General features: G+C 32.8%; 1 protein-coding gene across 2 annotated transcripts; it reads left to right on the forward strand.

Moving 5' to 3' along the window:
• The first annotated feature begins 1,650 nt into the window (after nt 1–1,650).
• Nucleotides 1,651–20,823, forward strand: Lk6 (Lk6 kinase). Of its 2 annotated transcripts, XM_070651523.1 has the most exons (6): nt 1,651–2,572; nt 3,326–3,529; nt 15,443–15,954; nt 19,132–19,357; nt 19,426–19,627; nt 19,958–20,823. In XM_070651523.1, the coding sequence occupies exons 1-6, from the start codon at nt 2,527–2,529 to the stop codon at nt 20,466–20,468; spliced, it is 1,701 nt and encodes a 566-aa protein (XP_070507624.1). In that variant the 5' UTR covers nt 1,651–2,526; the 3' UTR covers nt 20,469–20,823. The 2 variants fall into 2 exon arrangements, with proteins under 2 accessions (XP_070507624.1, XP_070507625.1); XM_070651524.1 differs by lacking the exons at nt 1,651–2,572; nt 3,326–3,529 and adding an exon at nt 13,647–13,958.
• The last annotated feature ends 713 nt before the right edge of the window (nt 20,824–21,536 follow it).

A 21,536-nucleotide genomic window follows, 5' to 3' on the forward strand; every position in this document is an offset into this window, starting at 1 on the left:
ATATTAAGCATGTCCATTCTTTCAATTAAAAAATAAGACTTGAACAACTATAAATTAAACTATAAATAAAATTAAAACGACATATATGAGAGAGTGGATGTATATAATGCTTTATATAAGCTGAAAAACAACAGCAAATGCGTAGTTATTAAGTCTTTCGATACAGAGCAGAGCTGCTCAATGAGAGCGAAAATTTTGTCGAACGTGACTCATGAGCCTCTTGCAACACTGTATTTAACTCTGAGAGGATATTAGTGAGAGAATAGCTATAAAAACTGAGAGAATGACATGATTATTGTAAAGATTTGTCTGTTTTGCAATTACACATAGTATTTTTGTTATTCGTTCTGTATAGACGACCGGGTTATTTTTATGTATTTTATTTATCAAAGGTTTTAATGATAAGAAAGGCTTAAAAATTACAAAATAATTGGATAATTTAATGTATTATGAAAGACTTAAGCAATAGACTGATGAAATTTGTAACTTTTTAACGTCCAATTTGAATTTGAATTTTGTGATGCGAAATGAAATGATGCAAATTTGTCGCATCATTACGAGTTCAAAACCCCGCAAATCATAGTAAAGAGTTGAAATTATTTAGTGATGCAAAATAAAAGGATGCAAAGAATTTTCGCGTCATTATGAGTTCATAACCCTCAAATCACAGTAAACAATTGAAGTTTTTCAACGTTAAACTTGAATTTAAATTTAGTAATGCAAAATTGAACTGATGCAAAGAGATTTAGCATCATTATGAGTTCATAACCTCAAAAATCATAGTAAACATTAAAATTATTCAACTTTCAACTTAAAATTTGAATATAGTGATGCAAAATTAAACTGATGCAAAGAATATTCGCGTCATTATGAGTTCTTCGACCCCACAAATCATAGTAAACCATTTAAAAATTGAATTTATGTGATGCAAAGACTTTTCCTAATAACCTCGCAAATCATAGTAAACATTTAGTGATGCAAAATGAACTGTTGCAAAGAATTTTGGAATCATTATAAGTTCATAACCCCGCAAATCATAGTAAACATTTGAAATTATTCAACTTCCAACTTAAATTTGAATTTAGTGATGAAAAATTGAATTGATGCAAATAATTTTTTCGTATCCACATGAGTTCATAACCCCGCAAATCATAACATAAAGTTTGAATTTAGTGATGCAAAATGAACTGATGCAAATGAATTGATGAGTTCATAATCCCTCAAATCACAGGAGATAATTGAAATTTGATTAAAATGATGCAAAAAGAATTGATGCAAAGAGTTTCCGCAACTTTATGAGTTCATAACCTCGCAAATCAAAGTAAACAATTAAAATAATGAATAAAACTTGCTAAAAAGTATTTTAAAATGTGTTTTAATTCAATTATCACTGCCATATAAACAGAGATTCGCAATAATTGTGTGAATATTAAGAGATTTAATGAAAAAGTTAAATATAAATTCGAATCATTAAAAAGGATTTACAAGAATTGAATGAAAATGTTCTAGAACATTTGCTTCAAAACTCCTCTCATTTTCTCCCAATGCTCTTTGTGCAATCAACAACTCAAATAAGTTAAATAAACTTGAGTAAAATTGAGTTTTTTTCTCATTTTCTCCGAAACGATTCGCTTTGCTCGTCGCCATCGCCGTTGATTCGAATTCAGTTTGTGAGAAAAGATCGGAAGAGACAGACCAAGAAGTGAAATGGAGTGAAGTGAAATTTTTGTATAAAAAAAGAAAAACTCAAAGAAGTTTTTTTCTTTTTGATGAAAAAACATCGGCCTTTGTGTATGTCTCGCTATATTAGCGTTTTTACAATCATCGGTTTTTTATAAGAAAAGAAAAAAAGAAATATAAAGATATATAAGAATCCACACCATTCATCCCAGAAAGGAAAAAGAAAAAATTTAAAAAATAAATAAAATATTATTGAAGAAGAAGGAAAAAGAAGTTTAAAATAGATCTGGAATTATTATTGATTTACATCGGAAGAGAAGCAGAAGAGCAAAAAAATTCCAGTTTTTTGGCTGAATAAAAAGTTATTTTTTTGTTTTTTAAAAGAAAGTTAAGAGAAGTGGCAGAAATTTCACTCAAATAAAGGGAAATTTTCTGTCCTACACAACCACAACACTCAACAAAAACCTAAACCTTACATCTAACCGAATCGACAAATGAATGCATTCGATCCAAACGAGATACAGAAGTCAATTTCGTTTGAAAATATTGAAATTTAATTAAAAATCTATCAAATTTTGTTTTGAGATAAGCCAAATAATATCTTAGTAGAGAATTAGCGACGTTAATATCCATCAGATGATTAAAATTCATTTCAAAGATCTCCGTTCTTTGAAATATTTATCTAAGAGCTTAACAAGAAGTAATTAAGGCAAAAAAAATTAAAAAATAAGTTAAGTTTTGGGCAAGCAGCTAGCAAAAAGGCAAATTTAAATACATAAAAGAATACTTCCATTCAGCATCGGATATTACGCAGAAAAACGAGAGAGAGAGGAAGAGACAACAAAAATGGTGGAAAAAATTTTGGAAGAAAAACCATCAGATGCTAATTCGGGTAAATAACGTCCACATATCCTAAATTTAATTAACATTCCGTCATCCATATGCAATTGTTGTTGTGTCTCAAGCGTCCATTCCATCCATAATCTGGCAATAAGCAGCTAAATAAAAAGTCTTTCCTTAACACGTCAATTCAAAATATTTTTGTATATTATTTACACTAACACAATCACATCATATGCATTAGTGTTAGTGATCACACAGATGATATTGAGTAAGAGAGTACGAGTGTGCCTGTATATATACATAGAATTTGGAATGAAAAACAACAACAACAGCAACAGAGAAGCCGATGAACAACAATAACAAAAATCATACGATACTGACTGTAAAGGCTGAATATGGATAAAAATAAAGTTGTGTATACATACCCATGGTATGCATGTATTGTACCATTACCAACCTGCGATTAAACGGCTTTTAATTTTATTTTGGCAAAACTTTATGCTGCTTATTGACTGATTAAATGACAGATGATAATTGTTAGCCCGTATAAATGCACAATGCGCAGTTTATGATGCACTCCTCATTTCCCCCCGGTGACTTTCATGTACAAACAGCCGCGCATATGATGCATGACAATCTAAAAATACGTTAATATTCGTTACAACGGATTTTATAGCTTTACATCTCTTGAATCATTTCCATAACTTTGTAGAATTTTCTATATTAAGGCACATCTGTTGCTATGATTCTAGAATATTTTCCACCGAATTCTAATTTTATGTCCATCATATATCCTCTATAGATAAATCTGAGCCTCGAACACCAGCCGAGGTGACTCGCTATAGTAGCGAAGAAATGAATTCCGGTAATGAATCTAATGAAGTGCATTTATGGACGGAACAGGAGCGACAAGCTGACTTTAATCGTCGCAAGGAGGAGTTGCTTAAACGTAAACGACGCCGCAAGAAACGTACTAGCTCATCAATTCAATCAAGTTGCTTTCAAGGTAAGTCTCTAATATTAACTGAAATTTTTAAAATTCAATTGTTTAACTTAAACTTTGACTGTAACGGTTTTCAAAAAATCAAATTTTATTCTGTCTGATATTAGAGTTTAGTTAGCACTGACTAATATTCGCAATTATTTGATCATCATTATGCAATTTGCAGAGATTTGCAACGGAATAAGTTGAAAAATCCACGTTCAGGAAAAGTTTAATGAGCGAAAAGTCTGAAAGAATTATCTATGAACTCTCACTGGGTTCATGATGTAAAAACATTGAGTTCAATTAAACGTCGCCTACGTAAGAATAATTTATTTGGAGACGTCCAGTTAAGAAGCCACTGATATCTGTTAAGAACCGTAAAGCCAGAGTTCAATTTGCGAAGGAACACTTACTGGACTGCAAAAGAATGGTCGAAAGTTCTTTTTAGTGATGAATCCAAATTTAATTTGGCTCTGATGGTGTGAAGTTCGTGCGACGTCCAGCAACTCGTTTTGATCCTAAATACCAACTTCCAACTGTAAAACATGGTGGTGGAAACGTTGATTTGGGGGTGTTTTATCGTGAATTGGTCCTATTCATCGCATAGAAGGCATAATGGATCAGCAGGTATATTTGGACATTATGAAGGACGTTATGTTACCTCATGCGAAGAATAAAATGCCTCGTGGCTGGATTTACCAACAAGACAATGACCCAAAGCATACTGCAAAATCTGTAAAGCAGTTCTTTACTATGAAAAAAGTCAGACTACTCAATTGGCCTTCACAAAGTCCTGACCCCAATCCAATTGAGCATTTGTGAGCATATTGATCGACAGCTAGTTGGCAGAAAACCATCCAAAAAAACGATTTGTTTAAAATTATTCAGGATTGTTGAAACAACATTGAATTAAATGTTTTGATAAATTTAGTTGACTCAATGCCACGTCGCTGTCAGGCTGTTTTGAAGGCAAAAGGATATGCTACAAAGTACTAGTCTTTTAAATCATTAATAAACTAAAATCATTTTTTTTCCAATTTATTAAACTGTTTTCAAACTTTTGCACGGCAGTGCTTTTAATAAAATTTGATTTTTTAACAGTCAAAGGTTATTTTATTCATTTTTTAAATAATTAGTAAAAATTTCAGTTAATATTAGACGTTATTGTAAAAGATATAGCCAAAAAACTGAAAAAATCAAGGTGTTTTCAAACTTTTGCACGCTACTGTAAATCGAAAATTCAATTGTTTAATTTTTGTCTGATACAGAGTTTAGTTAGCACTGACTAATATTCGCAATTATCTGATCATCATTATGCAATTCACACTGAATGAAAAAAAATAAAAATGTATAAATACTTAATTTGCAATTGGATCTATGAACTCTCACTGGGTTCATGATGTAAAAACATTGAGTTCAAGTTGAGTCAGTAGTAGAGAAAAAAATAACAAACATATTAGAAGCATAGGTAGATGACTAGAATGCAGTTGATTGGAATTTGAAATCTAATTAACGGTTTTTTTGAAGTTTGAAATTTTTAACGGTTTTTCAAATTTTTAAATAATGCTTTGATTGAATTTAAAAATCTAAGGAACGGTTTTTTTGAATTTGAATTTTTAACCAGGTTGAAAAATTTGAAATTTTTGAAGAACAAACAGACTACTTTGTTTGAATTAGAAATCTAATTAACGCATAAATTTCAATTATTTAACGGATTTTTCAAATTTGAAATTTTTTCAAAAAGATTGCTTTGATTGAAGTTAGAAATCTAATTATCGGTTTTTATAAATTTGAATGTTTAACGATTTCTTCGGATTTGAAAAACAAATTGATTGCTGTGATTGAAATTAGAAATCTTAAAACCTGTTTTTTGAAATTTCAAATATTTAGCGGTTTTTCAACATTTGATACTTTTGAAAAACAAATAGATTACTTAGATTGAACTTTGAAATATAATTAACGAGTTTTTTAAATTTCAAAAAATTTGAAATCTAATTACCTTTGTTTTATTTAAATTTTTAACGGTTTCTTCAAATTTGAAATCTTCAAAAAAAGTAAATAGATTGCCTTGATTGAAATTAGAAATACATCTAATCTAACGGTTTTTTAATATTTCAATTTTTAACGGTTTTTTGAAATTTGAAATTTTGAAAAACAAATTATGAAAATTTCTAAAAATGTAAATTTCAACGATTACTATAATTAAATCTCAAATAAGATTCACATTGATTCCAAAATCCACACACATTAAGCAAGCTCGGTTGTTCACTACCCGGTCACATCATAATCATCAAGTCCACTCATTATATTGCAAAGTACTTTGCAAAATGATACTTAGAAAATAAAATATTATTATGTACTTTGAGTCGCAGCTTTATATACAATGCGACAACTCGACTGTAATTCAATTCTACATAGCACATTCGCTACTCGGATGAAAAAATATAGGTCAAAATTAAATATTATCGTTGTTTTTGTAATTTTGCCATAATTTTCCATCTAATGAATCACATTAATTGATATTGAGACATTTTAAATCCATTAAGATTAACAGCTATATCCAATACAGTCAATTTAGTTTGATTTTTTGTGTGTGTCTAAAGACGCACGACGCCATCTGCGGTCGTTAATGTAATTTTTCCTTCGTACGCTCGTCATCTTGTGTACATAGGTCTGTACATTGAAATTTTTTTGTTAAAAATAGCAAATAATCTGTGATACTTGCATCACACATCGCAACAGAACCGCCATAAATATGAACTTTCTCGTCATGGTACTACAAGCATGGGTTTTTGTGATAAGATCGGACATGAATAAAATAGCCTCCTTTATTCCACCATTTCGATGGCTAGCTATCGTGTGCTTTCTGTATATACATCATATCCAACATGTTCATTATGCTTTTGTGCTACAATATATGAAAATAAAAAAAAATGGAATAAAAATCGGAAGCGAACAAAAACTGATTGTTGAAATGAAATGAAAAGAAAGAAAAAAAAATCTAGTTTAGGTTATGAGGCAGTGGTGGGTAACCTGTGTGCTGTGGGGCAACTTGGTGGTAAGGGTCGATCAAAACCGTAGAGGGCAAAGGTTTCATGGCATTTTGGTAGCACACAAGTGTGCTCTAGTGTTTCGCGACACACAAGAATACCACAAGCATGTCACGTCACACAAGTATGCCCCTAACATCCCATGACACACTAGTATACCCCAAGCGGCATACAACTGTATCTCTAGCATGCCACGTCACAAAGTATTAGCGGCCCTTAGCGTGCCACGGTACACAAGTATACCCCTAGAGTCGCGGCACACAAGTATACCCTTAGCGACATACAAGTCTACCTCTAGCGTGCCACACCACACAAATATACCCCTAACGGCTACACAAGTTACCCCTAGAATGTCACGTCACACAAGTACACAAGTATACCCCTAGGGTGTCACAGATATACAAGTGTACCCCTAGTATTCCGCGACACACAAGTATACCTCTAGCGTCACACTAGTATACCCCAAGCGGCATACAACTGTATCTCTAGCATGCTATTACACTCAAGTATACCCATAGCGCCACACAAATTACCCCTAGCGTGCCGCGGCACACAAGTCTACCCTAGCGGTTCACAAGTTAGCCCTAGCATGCTATGTCACATAAAAATACACAAAAGTGTACCCCTTGCGGCACTACAAGTCTACCTCTAAGGTACCGCAGTACACAAGTTATCCACTACTGTTATAAACTATCTAACTAACTAACTAACTTGGGACAGCAACTGCATAGTATATATGGAAAAATTTCTATTTTTTTTTTTGTTACATTCACTTTTTGTGCTCGATGTGATTGTAGACATCTGCGTGCTGTAAAAGACTAAAAAAAATATTTTTATATCGACATGTCATAAAAGTTATCAAGCCTAAGCTTTAGACTTTGCGAAATTGAATTATTTTACGTAAATGAGCCAAAATATTCATAATGTGAATCCTCGAGCAGCAAAAGCAAACTATTGCAAATGACAACTGTGATTTCGACACTCGAATGACGTCATCGCCATTGGTTTGGAGCACTATGGAGTATCTCATGTAAACAGACAGTATTTTTTAATTTAATAAAAAATTTCATGTCGAGGCACGAAAAAAACGTAAAAAGCTCAGCATAAACATTACAAATTGGAGGTTATTGGCCTCAGCAAAAATGTACATTTTGTGTTTTTTTTTTAGGTGAAGCTTGTCTACACGCACTAAACGTCTCAAGACACTTTCAAAGTTGACTATGTCTTAAAGTAAATTTATTCACGTATAAAGACAATATGCATCTATAATGAGTCAATTGTAATATAGTCAATACTATGTAAATTTCTAATGTTCCTCCTTACGAACTGTTGCTTTATGTGACAATTTGCCTTTTTTTTTTAAATTTTATTTGATTTTCACAGCTCAATGAGAGGAAAAAATAATTTTTCAAGTCATTTTCTATGCCACTAGTTAGCTACGGTAACCTTCATGCCAATAACCATCTTGATGTTTTTGTAAAAATATAGCAAAGCACTGGCAAATGTAGTATATATTTAGAATAATAAGCATAAGATCATACACATCCCGAGGAGTACATAATGAGCATATATTGAGGATGTCAATCCTATATACACCTGGAAGTTGGGTCTTCTCAATGTGGTTTTCAAGTTGTTTTCAAGTCGGGATTCATTTGGCCACCTGGAAGTTGTCATCTGGAAGTTGTCTCTTCTGAGTTGGGTTTTAAAGCAGGGATCTTCCTATGGTCACCTGGAAGTTGGCTGTTCTGAGGAGAGTTTTCGAGCAGAGATCTTCCTATAGCCACCTGGAAGTTGTCTCTTTTGAGTTGGGTTTTCAAGCAGGGATCTTCCTATGGCCACCTGGAAGTTGTCTCTTCTGAGTTGGGTTTTCAAGCAGGGATCTTCCTATTGCCACCTGGAAGTTGTCTCTTCTGAGTTGGGTTTTAAAGCAGGGATCTTCCTATAGCCACCTGGAAGTTGTCTCTTCTGAGTCAGGTTTTCAAACAGGGATTCCTATGGTCACCTGGAAGTTGTCTCTTCTGAGTTGGGCATTTCAAGCAGGAATCTTCCTATGACCACCTGGAAGTTGTATCTTCTGAGTTGGGTTTTCAAGCAGGAATCATCCTATGACCACCTGAAAGTTGTCTCTTCTGGGTAGGGTCTTTTAGCAGGGATCATCCTTTGGCTATTCCAGAGTAGAATATCAATCCTAACACAATTTCCAGATGGCCATAGATATCCCGGCTTGAAAACCCTTAAAGATTCAACTTCCAGGTGGCCATAGGCTGATCTCGGCTAAAATTCCTACTGCAGACTGCTCTGTTGCTCATATGTATCGCCACAACATCGCACTTGTGCCTATGCCAATCCCACCATACCCATAATGTACATCACGGGCAGTAAGCAAGCATTAATTTTATTATTATTTTGTATAAATACATTGGAGGGATTCAAGAGGGATTGGCTCATTACCTATTCCGTGCTCGATCGCAGAAAAAGATATTATAATGAGTCGAAAGTGACAAGCAGGGATGCACTTTGGATATAAATGTGTATTTAATTTTTATTTTAAGTAAGGTGGGGACACGGCCGGTCATGTCAGAGAAAGTTGTTCATTTTGTACATTTCAATTTGCCTGAACAATTGAATGTAACCCGCCATGGATATCCGGTGATCATAACAAAAAAATTAACCGTGCGACAAATGTACTCTCATTGTATTGTCATCTCAAGATCAAAGAAGCCCAGCATTTTAATTTAACCCTCCCATTGTCAGTAGAACTTGTAATAGTCCAATTTCGACTAACAAACCAAAAAGTCAAGTCAGTTGCACAACAATCAAATAAAGTCTTAAAAAAATGTTAAAGCAACAACAACAACAAGCAATCCACATTTAAGAGCAACAAAAATACATAGATCATTAATAGTAAACTCGCGACAAGACAATTAAATAAGAGGCGCGGAGGTTTTTTGAGAGAAAAAGAGAGAAAAACTAGCGCTGCGGCATCAAAATGGCATTCAATCCGTTCATTGAACGCTGGTTACGATTGTGAAATGCATTCACATTGAAACTATGAAAAATAAAGTATAAAGCTATGAAAAAAGTTATGAAAATATCTTACGATCGAGCTATGCTCGGTGTGTACGTGAGAGTGAGACAAACATGTTATTAGATTCATAATGACGATTAGATGAATCAGTTCAACTAACTGACCGTCCCTTCAACAATATTCATTGAAGGTTGATGAGTCAAATTTTTAACGGTTTTAATTTGAATTTTGTCGAACGGAAACGATTTCACTTCAAATTGTTTTTTTTTTGCTAAATTCTGCTTTTAGTAACCATTTGTTGGCACAAAATGCACAGAGTTCACATAAATAACATGGCACAAACATGTTACATACACTCTAAGCACTTAAACTGGTTTAGTTTCATGAAAAAAAAGCAACATTAATCCCGCTAGTCAAAATGAGCATAATAACGCGTTTATCTAAAACAAAGGCGGCAAACAAAATAACTTTCATGTATGAATGTGCTACTGGTCACGTCACACGACACACGAGTATAGATAAATTCCTTTGTCGTAAACAAATGATTTTTTCCCTTGTGATCAGTAGAAATTAAAAACAACAATTTTTCAATGACTGCTGCACGACTTGATTAAAGGGAACGAAGTCGCCCTGGCAAGACATAATCTCGACGAGGTCATAGGGACTGAATTGAGAGCGTGAATCTGATGACATGAATGTGAGAAAGCATAATTCGGCATTAATGAGTCAAAAAAGAAAGCAAATAAGCAGTTTCTCGGTCTATTCACATTCAGTATGGCACTCTGTAGGAACATCTAACATTTATGACAGTTGTGAGCAACCTGTGTGTCGCGACACACAAAAAATGTTTGAAAATGCCATGAACCACATACCACATGCGATTTAGGTCAATGCTAACCATCAAAGTGTGCCATGAAAAACTAAAAGTTTGCCCACCACTGATCTATGCTAGTTCGCGTAACTTAAAAATAGAATTGCGACTTAGTTCTTCTAAATGTGAATTTATTAATTTAGCTCTCTCACCTTCTTCTATTTCCTAAGTCGTCGCCAAGATATGACAAGAAATTTGTCTATTTATAAAATTATACGAATTTGAAACAAAAATTTCGTATCTATCCGAATAGACGCGCATACTGGAGGACAAAACGTGCTAACGAGGAAGAGAAAATCACATATCACACATTTGTGAAATGAAGAGAAGACATAATATTGGTTTGATGATGTGTTACTATTACCATTGCACGTACAGACCAGGAAGTTTACAATTCTGCTTCTATTTTGTCCCTATCCTTCAGCTATGTCACTTTGACATGAGCTTCTGCTATTATTTATTCTAATATTAACTTCCTATTCTGTTTGTTATTGTGAGTCAAGGGAATAACTTAAGGTATGGATCAGGGTATGGATATTGTGTTCCGAGCGACACAAATGAAGAAGATTCCGCTGCGGAGCTTTAAGGGCTCTGCCAAATTTATTTTACTTACTTTACTGGTTGTACAGATCAATTGTAATCCATGGCTTCTCTTAGTTTGCGTCTGAAGCTTGCAATCGCTTGCCAATTACCGATCCCAAGTGCATTACCGTCTCTATCGTCCATATTGCTTCCAAAAATTGCCAACTTCCATTCGGTGTAACCAAGAGCTTTATCGTAGCCTCCAAAACTCCATAACAGACCCTTCTCCTCTTCTGCCACTCGGTCCTCATTGCACAAAAGCACCAACTGCATTAATAAACCTTTCAGTTCATTTTAATTGAAACGCGAATATGCTAAGTGGCGAATGTACAATAATTGAAAGCTATATGAATAAATTTTCCACAGAAGTGTTGAATTGGTGGTCGATGATTCATGTTGGCTATTGTAAAATAATTGGATTAAGTCTTAAATTACCACGAAATTGGTGAAAATGAATGGTATTATGTGTATTAATTTCTTGGAATTATTTTGATGATTTTTAATGCTATTTTCATTGTATGATTATGGGAAAATTGGATATTGAAGCTTTTTATAGCTTTTTATTTTGAAATTTGAGTCTTGAGCTTGAAATTTGTTGGATTCTGATGAAAATTTAGTTAATACATCTTCTGAAGTTCTCATTTGATGCTAATTTCATACTTTTTGATGCAATACAGCTGTTCCTTTATGTATTTCTTGATTCCGGCATCGTAATTGTATTAATTGTGACCTAATAAATGCACTAATTTGTATTAAATTGATAGAAATGATGCTAATTGTTTAAAATTTTGCAAAATACTGAAAATTTGTGTAAACAAAGGGTTGAAAACTATGAAACTATTTTATGAACAATTTATAAATAAAAGGGTCTGCAACTAAGTAACCACAAATTTCATTCAAATCAAAAACGACCGTTAGAATAATAATTTACAAAAATTCATCTCAGAAACCATTGAAATCATCTTTTCAAGTATTTTTGATCACATCACTTAATCTATCAAGAAGACAACAAGTTGATTGACTATATTAAGCACCCAACCGAACAACTAAATGACAAAATTCAATAATTGGAAGAATATTCACAAGGTTAAATTAAATAAAAATTTGATGGTTAGTTGAGCCAATAGTGATAATTTGTTAACAAAACAAAATAGTTAAATCAATCCACAGCAACTGAGCATGTCAAACAATTTCACCAAAAATTTCTTTAAATATTTGTCACTGATTTTTGTTTAAAGTTCATTCACTCATTTCGTAACATTTCATCGATTTTATATGACTTTTACACGACTTTCGTCATACAAAATTTGATCGATAAAAATGCCGAACATTCTAGAGCAGCTGTGGGCAGCCTGTGTGCTGTGGTACAAGTTGGTGATAAGCGTCGACCAAAACCTTACACGATATACGGTTCTTTGAATTTTCTAGAATTGTTGGCAGCACACTAATGTGTCTCGGCATAAAGATTGCCCACCAATGTTCTAGAAGAATCGCGAAACTATTTCACAGGCAAGAAGAAGACTCGTAACTTTCCTGAATCACGAAATAAATCTTAAACTTTATGAAATATTTTAAGTACAGACTATTCACGGTTCTAATACTAAATGGAAATAATTACAAATTCAAGTATGAGTCATGAAGACAAGGTGAGATAAGGAAATTATTACGTATCATCGTGCAAAATGCTGATGAAATTCACTCTGCTTATTTCCTTTGTCGTGAATCACAAAAAAGTTTTTTATGCGCGGATCTTTAAATGTCGTCATGTAAGCGAATATTTTTATTTTTATACAAAAATATCAGGTTTTTTTCCCGTGCTTGATGCTCTCCTACCGGCGATCGTCATGCAAATGACGAAATGAAATTTGAGAATTTTATCTTCTTACGTTAGTCCAGTGGTGGGTAGCGTGTGTGCCGCGATAAACTAAAATTGATCTGGAAAAGCCATGTACAATATCGGTCGAAGCCTTCTATCAAAGTAAGCATGAACCGTATGTATTGTACGGTTTTGGTCGAAGCCTTCTACCAAAGTATGCCATGAACCGTATGTATTGTAAGGTTTTGGTCAAAGCCTTCTACCAAAGTGTGCCATGAACCGTATGTCATGTATAGTTTTGGTCGAAGCCTTCTACCAAAGTATGCCATGAACCATATAAAATGTACGGTTTTGGTCGAAGCCTTCTACCAAAGTGTGCAATAATGAACCGTATGTATTGTAAGGTTTTGGTCGAAGTATACTAAAAAAGTAAGCCATGAACCGTATGTCATGTATGGTTTTGGTCAAAGCCTACTACCAAATTGAGCAATGAACCGTATAAAATGTACGGTTTTGATCGAAGCCTACGAACAAAGTGTGACAAGAACCGTTAACGGTATGCCACGTCACACAGCATACCCAACACTGAGCAAACCCATTAATGACGTTCATACCTGAGTTTATCAATAAAACAGATACGAAGATGTGTTTTGTTTGGTTTTTCCATGAAATTGTCTGTTAAAAATATACCCCGAAACTCGTTCCTACGTGTTATTATTATTGTTGTGTCCTTTGCCCATTTCTTTTTTAATAACATTGTTTATGTCCTCAATTTCTGCTACGTATCTGTTCTTGTGATAGCAATCATGATTTTTAATTATGAAATTCTTAAAAGAAGCAGCACAAAAAAAAATGATGAAAACAAAAACAGAAAAACAAATCGAGCAGTCTTATTATGGACGTAGAACGGAACAGTTGTAGCTGATCGTCTCTTGTGTGATATTTTTTAAAAAAGTGTTCAAAAATAAAAATTTATTTATTTCTCATAAAGTTAATTAAATTAATAATGACAGTGTTAATACAGTCACAGCCAATAAATATTAATGTGCATCACAGACGACGATGCAGACGGAAAAGACTGTCAATAGCCACACGATTTGATGGTAAATTTAAATATCAATTCTATGCTGTGGTACATAAAGCATCTGTGGAGATTATGTGGATGTATATGCTGCAATAGTGTGAAAGAACCGTTGAATTAGATCGGATAGTTTTTAAAATGGAGCAAGCATATCTAGCCCGAATATTCCATATTTCTATGCTTCATTCGGTTTATTTTTAGCGCATTTTTTTCTGTTTCTAATCCAAGTTGCAGTTTTTACTGTGTTTGTGCTTGCTGCTTGGTGAATCAAGAAGTTTCATGATGAAACTTGTGTGTTTAGCGGAAATGTGTATTACGCAGATGATTTTAATTATTTTGAAATAATTTTTAAAGAATTTTTTTGTGCGTTTTAAATTGAATTATTTTAAACGATGAGTCATAGCATGCGAGAATAGTTTTGAATTTCAAACCGTTGAATTTTCAAAATTTAAAAATCCGTTAAATTTTCAAAATTTACAAAATCTTTAATTTTAGAATTTCAAAAAACCGTGAAATTTTCAAAATGCAAAATCTGTTAAAATTTCCAAAAAAATTACAATTTCAAATTTTAAAACCGTTAAATTTTCAAAATTGCAAAATTTAAACTTTGAACATGAAAATTCTTTCAATTAAATTTCAAAATTTCAGAAATCCGTTAAATTTAAAAAAATTAAAAATCAATTTAAATTTCAAAAATCCGTTAAAATTTTCAAAATTATAAAATTTCAAAAAATTGTTTCAACTTTCAAATTTTTAAAATTGAAAAACCGTTAAATTTAAAAAATTTCAAAATTTGAATTTCATAAATCCGTTAAAATTTTCAAAATTCTGTTAAAATTGCAAACAAAAAAAATTTTCCAAAAATTAATTTGTTTCATTTCAAAATTTGAAAAATCGGTTAAATTTTCAAAATTGCAAAATCCGTTAAATTTCAAAAATTACTTTGATTTTAAATTTCAAAAATCCGTTAAATTTTAAATTACAAAAATTAAACCGAAATTTCAAAAAATTGCTTCAATTTTCAAATTTTTCAAAATTCGTTAAATTTTCAAAAAAAAACGTTCCAAATTCAAATTTAAAAATTCGTTAAATTTTCAAAATTTCAAAAATCTGTTAAAATTTCAAAATTAAAAAAACCGTTAGAAATTCAAAAATCTTATTTCAATTTTAAAAAAAAAAATCAAACTCAGCAATCATTTTCAAATGCTTTCTAGTCGCCCTCAGGCAATAACTCTTTCGCTCCGATGATTGCTTTATGCTGAAATAATAATAATATTGATTTGAAACGAAAAGAATGTGAAGAATTGAAATTTATGTAAATTTTTTTTCATTCGACTGAGCATATGTAAGGAGCTCAAGAGAGAATCTATATTGCATGATAATAGCACATTTTCCAAGAAATGATTTACTTTTTGCTGAACTGAACTGAACTCATTGATTACAATTTTTCTGATGAAATACACAATTTTGAGTCTAATTTTAAATATTTTTATATTTCTTTTGCAGAACTGTATAAATTGACGGGCGAAATATTGGGAGAAGGTGCCTATGCCTCAGTACAAACATGTATAAATATATTCACCGAAGTAGAGTGTGCCGTTAAAATTATTGATAAGATACCAGGTCATGCACGAGCTCGAGTCTTTCGAGAGGTGGAGACATTCCATCATTGCCAAGGACATCCAAATATCCTACAATTAATTGAATTTTTTGAGGATAAGGAAAAGTTCTACTTAGTATTTGAAAAGATCAATGGAGGTCCTCTATTGACGAGAATTCAAGAAAATATTTGCTTTTCTGAGCATGATGCAGCACAAATAATTAAGGAGATTGCCTCAGGATTGAACTTTTTACATAAGAAAGGCATTGCGCATCGTGATCTTAAACCTGAAAACATTCTTTGTGTCAATCCCGACACAATTTGTCCCATTAAAATATGTGATTTTGATCTCGGCTCGGGAATTAATTTTACGACTGATCTATCGGAATCGGTTGCTACACCGCAACTATTGACACCGGTAAGTTTATCTATTATATCTTATTATTTTTTTCTTGTGTATTGTGCGACTTACGACGTCCATGTCTCGACGACAAATACATGAATATACATATTGAGAACATCATGTTTATCACACTTGTATCGTGCGACTCAAGGACATTTGATATTGTATGCCTATTTATATTAAGCAAATAGCCACACATCGCGAGTAAATTCGCAAAGTCATTTGAACAGCACAATGTGCTTTGTTAGGGGCATCATTATGTGTAGGCGTATTAACGATAATAACGTGGAGTTGATCTGGTAGGGCTTCGTGATGACTGGGGGGAATGGGGTGGACGCCGGAGGGTGTCGCTGGGGGGTTTACCCTACTGGATCAAAGTAACCTCCTCAATAGACACTTATTTACTTAATTTGCTTGTCGTGCACATCAATTGAGATACAGAGCTAGACCACTGTAGGCACTCAGTAGACAGAACCACTCCTTTGATGATGCTACTGTCAAGCTTATTGCCTTTAGACTGCATATTGAGACTATAAGTCGTATTTCCATTGCATATAATTCAAAAAATGACAGGATTAAAAGTCTCCCCAGTCGAGTCTCGAACCCACGACCGCTTGGTCGGTATCACAATAATTACATACCGAACTACGAACCCATTCCGCCACCGACCCAACCACAACTCAATAGACAAAACCCATTAATTAATCCAGCTATAACTTTCCCTTTATTTTATGCAGTTTAAAGTAAATTGTCAACAACAATTACTGGTTTTGACTAGCTTGACTAGCATGTAAACAGACAAATGAAGATGAATATGTGATAGACATTCAGACACGTTTGCATGAAATTGTCATGTCGTACGATATATTCTTACGTACGAAAACATCCTTCTGTTTATTTGAGTTATTTTGTGAATTTAAAACGCAAATTATGGAATGATTTCATACTATTGGCGATAAAATAAAAGTTTTCGAGTTTACACAATTCAGCCAATGGAAGAAGAAAAATAACAAGATTGTCAGATTGTGTGTGCGAAAATGTTTAAGTATAGACAAACAGCACCAAGTCATATATTTGACCGGATTTAAAAAAAAAACATCATACATTGTTGTACATCGGGTATTTTTCTACGCACTCGCTGATTCTATGAGAAAACAAAAAAAAGTGTTAAATGTTCTCGTGCTGTTGATTGAGGGGCTTAAGCGCATTTTTGGTCAGAGATCAGAATTTGACTGAAACAATAAAATTCAAACAAGCAAGCATTTAAAATCAATTGAAAATTGTATGAAAAATAACGGTCAATTTTTTTTTGAAAATTAACGGTCGAAAAAAATTCATAATTTCAATGAAGCTAAAAACACGTGAATTTTCTTTGTATGGAAAATAACGGTCAAATTTGAATTTAATTTCAAAATTTTAAAATCACGTGTACTTTTTTTGTAAATTAACGGTCGAAAAAATTCAAAATTTTAAAGGGCTAAAAACACTTGTTTTTTGTAATGGAAATTTGAAAAAATCATTAATTAAAGCATTTAACCATGGAAAATTGAAACAGCTACCAAACATTTAATTATCGATAAGCTATTGACCAATAACTTGGTTGAATAGAGCTAATGCTTCAAACCAGAGCTCTCTACGATATTTGGTTGCTGAGATATCGCACCTAACTGCCAACCAGAATCCGATCAAATGAACTTCGAAGTGTAATTTTCACAAAAATGTGTTAAATTTTAATCGCAGATCTCGTGTTCTCAAAAAAAATATATTTTCGCACATCGGAATATGTAGATCGACATTGAAAGAAATAGCTTAATTACGCATTAAATAAATAAAAAAATTCTTTGATTATCTAAATAGTCAAAAAAAAGAATCTTTCGAGTTTTGCAATACATACATGACTATGGATATGTATGGATGTGTATGTATGTCATTCGATTAAAGCTATTTTGTATTTTATTTTCTAGTTTATTGTTTTAAAGTTGATACTTTATATTTTCTCTGAGACGACACATAGCATGAGCGATAATAGAGCTTCCACTTAAATTCCACAAAAAGAGTTGTTTACGGCAATAAAGAAATTTTTTTTTATATTATCACACGACTTAACCTATATTTTTACAATATTTTTTTTTTTCATCTCAGTAGTCATTTAATTTAATGACGCAAAATGAAAAGATTCGCATTGACTCTTTATACTATAAAGTTTCAAGGTTTTCTAATAAACGTGGAATCTGCCTCTTTTATGAAAAAACGTGGTTTTTTCGACTTTTTGGTTATTTGCAATCGCCGATTAGTTTTGTTTTGATTTTAAATGCCTGAATTAATTATCGTGGATTACATTTAATGAATGTATAGACTTTTATTGAACTTAGACTTACGATTCACCTTCAAATTAAATAATTTATGATTATTTTTGGAAATTTATTTGTAAACAAGCGATCAAGGGTGTGAAACTGTGATTATTACGACAGTTTTGTCCCCTTGAAAGATTTTTTCTTAGTTTGAGGCCCTTTGAAATGTTTTAATTGTAAACAATCGTGAAATTTCACAAAATCAGAGCAAATTCACATCAGAATTGAGCAAATTATAGAAATACTCAACAGATTCAGCTCAGGAAATGAGAATATCATCAATATCAAGTCTGTTTAACTTCTAAAAATAATCAATTTTGAAAAATTTTGCTGAAAAAATGAGCCGGTAAATGAAAATTCATTATGTATCTTATCGCGTGACCTCGGTAGCGTGCGAGCGAGAAGGAAAAAGAGTAAGGCAAAGTATTTTGCCTATATTTATTGTATATTCACACATCTTTTGTTGTTATCAGTAGACTGTACAATGTTGCTGCTTTATTTGATAACGATTTAAAGAGTATTGAGGAGAAATAGTGATATTTTATGTAATATTGGGTATATATCATACCTGAGGGGTACAATGGGGTGATTCGGATACCGATCGCAGTAAGCATGGATTGAAATCCGACGTCACAGCGCTGTCAAGGCATTTTGTATGAATTTTGGCATTTTGTATGGAAAAGTTGACTTGAGTCGACTCGACTTCTGCTTACCGGCAATGCAGCAGTACCCTACCTAACACAACGTCCTGTTCGAGACATACTTCAGTACGACAAGTCGCACAAACTCAATTTCCTTAAATCATTAATGACTAATTCCTATTTTTACCATTTAATTTTAGGTTGGAAGTGCTGAATTTATGGCACCAGAAGTAGTCGATTTATTTGTTGGCGAACGTGAGAGCAGCTATGATAAGAGATGTGATTTATGGTCAATGGGTGTCATTGCTTATATTTTACTATCTGGATATCCACCATTTTCTGGTAATTGTGGACAAGAATGTGGATGGAATCGTGGTGAAAATTGTCAAAAATGTCAAGAATTATTATTTGAGTCAATTCGTGAAGGTAAGACATAAAGGAACTGATCATTGTTTGACAAGATTAATTAATTAATTTTGTGTATGCAATTTCAGGACGTTTTTGTTTTCCCGAAACCGAATGGCGAGACGTCAGTAATGAAGCTAAGGACTTGATTCGTAATTTATTGGTCAAGGAAGCATCAAAGCGACTATCAGCTGAGGCTGTATTAAATCATCCCTGGATAAGAGTCGCTGATGAGAATTGTGACAACATGAAGCGCCATCGTGCGTTAAAAACTCCAGGGATCATTCGAAGGTATGCATGTATAACATCACGTATTGTTATTGACACGAGGCGGCTCATTATCAGGCACACATGCTGCCGAAATTTATCAATAACAATCGATGACTGTTTAAAAGTTTTAATCAGAGTATGGCCGTCTCAAATTCGAGTTTTTCGACATTTCGAACTCAACTTATTTTAAAATAGAAATTTCCGTTACGAAGAAAAATAAAAGTAACGGTCAAAAAAAATTTGAAAAAATATTTTTTTGAAAAAAATTAACGGTCGTTTTTGAGAAAGCCACACTCTGGTTTTAAATACTAATAAGCCTTATATCTTATACTTTACTTCTTCTACTTCCAGCAATCAATCTGCTCGTAAATTATCTCAATTCGCTGAGTCGGCAATGGCTGTGAACCGAGTTATTTTACAACAATTTTCCATGCAACTAAATTATTTGAACAAGGAGCGATCCAACATTTATCAACCATCAGCAAAAACACAACCGCAACCAATTCCACAACAACAAAAGAAGCAACAACATCATCCACATCATAGCAGTTCAAATGATTCATTCTTAATGCCTGAAATGCTACCACCAACAAATCGTCAATTGAGTAGCAGCGATGATGATGACATACATTACATCAGTGAATCATCATCACGTGGATCCCATCCAACAACACCATCGGAACCGTCATCAGATGAGGATATTCAAACAATTTTGGATAATGTCCTTAGTGATACAAATAAAAGTGGAAGTGGCATGAATAATATCATTAAGAAATGCGATGATGATGTTGCAAGTCCAATACAATCACGTCGTCGTTCAGCACGACAATTGTACATTGTATGTCCAACGCCAAGTGGTTGATAAAACTACAAAAACAACAATTTTTTTTATACTTACTATCTCTTTCTTACTATCTATACATCCTTCATTGAGTAATTTAATCGTCTATGCCTGGAAAATAATCCTTTATTATGGAACAGAAACAAGAACATCCGAAACATCCTTTTTAAATGCAGTTTCTATTATTATTACTATTATTATGTAGTTCTATATACTATCTAAATGAACTTTCCCTAACCCCAACGGGAAATGCAGTTGTGTTGAACAGATTTTTTTTCTATTATCATAATTTATAAGAAAAGTCCCAGAATGTGGCTGTCTCAAATTCGAAATTCGAAATTCGAATTTTTTTTTCGAAATTCGAAATTCGAATTTTTTTTCGAAATTCGAATTTGTCTCAAAACATTTCGAACTCAAGCTATTTTAAAATTAAAATTTCCGTTAGAAAAAAAGTAAAAATAACGGTCAAAAAAATTTAAAATTTTTTTTTTTAAAAAATTAACGGTCGTTTTGAGACAGCCACACTCTGGAAAAATCCATTCGCATTTCCTTATGCTGAAAGATATGCGTTAAATACATTGAATAATATTGATAATAATACAAAAAAAAAAATTATAAACTATTTAAAAAACACAAAACCTCAGTGTACAGGGGATCTTAGTAGGCTCGACTAGCACTTGATGAGAAACATCATGGAATGTATCCATTAAGGCTGTTGAGGCTTACTAATCTCCTACAAAAAACAACAACCTTACCTTTAATAGATTCTTTTTTATTACTTTTTAAAATTAATTTAATTTTTTTTTACCTTCTAATTTTTTTAATTATTTTTTGAACTTTGAAGACCTTAAAAATTTTAATTTTTCTAAATTCCTGCTTTCCATACGAAGTTTTTTTGAGAGATGAAGAAGGAAACTGATTTTATTAGGCTGTTTTGAGGGGAATTTTTGGATTATTGGGGATGTTCATTTGTTACGTAAGACCTCCTTTCGAAACAATATCACCATGTTAGAGGTGACCACCCCTGCTCCCTAAAGAGCACCACCTTACTTAACTAGTGAACGACCCCCAATATTGGAATATCTTTAA

This window comes from Chironomus tepperi, unplaced genomic scaffold (genome assembly GCF_022539635.2).
Source record: "Chironomus tepperi strain 1889 unplaced genomic scaffold, CSIRO-AGI_Ctep_v1 contig_461, whole genome shotgun sequence".
NCBI lineage: Eukaryota > Metazoa > Arthropoda > Insecta > Diptera > Chironomidae > Chironomus > Chironomus tepperi.

Coding starts and splice junctions, on each gene's coding strand:
- Lk6 (XM_070651523.1), top strand. CDS start 2,527: ATGGTGGAAAAAATTTTGGAAGAAAAACCATCAGATGCTAATTCGG. Junction 19,358..19,425: donor ATTTGAGTCAATTCGTGAAG/GTAAGACATAAA, acceptor ATGCAATTTCAG/GACGTTTTTGTTTTCCCGAA. Junction 19,628..19,957: donor ACTCCAGGGATCATTCGAAG/GTATGCATGTAT, acceptor TTCTACTTCCAG/CAATCAATCTGCTCGTAAAT.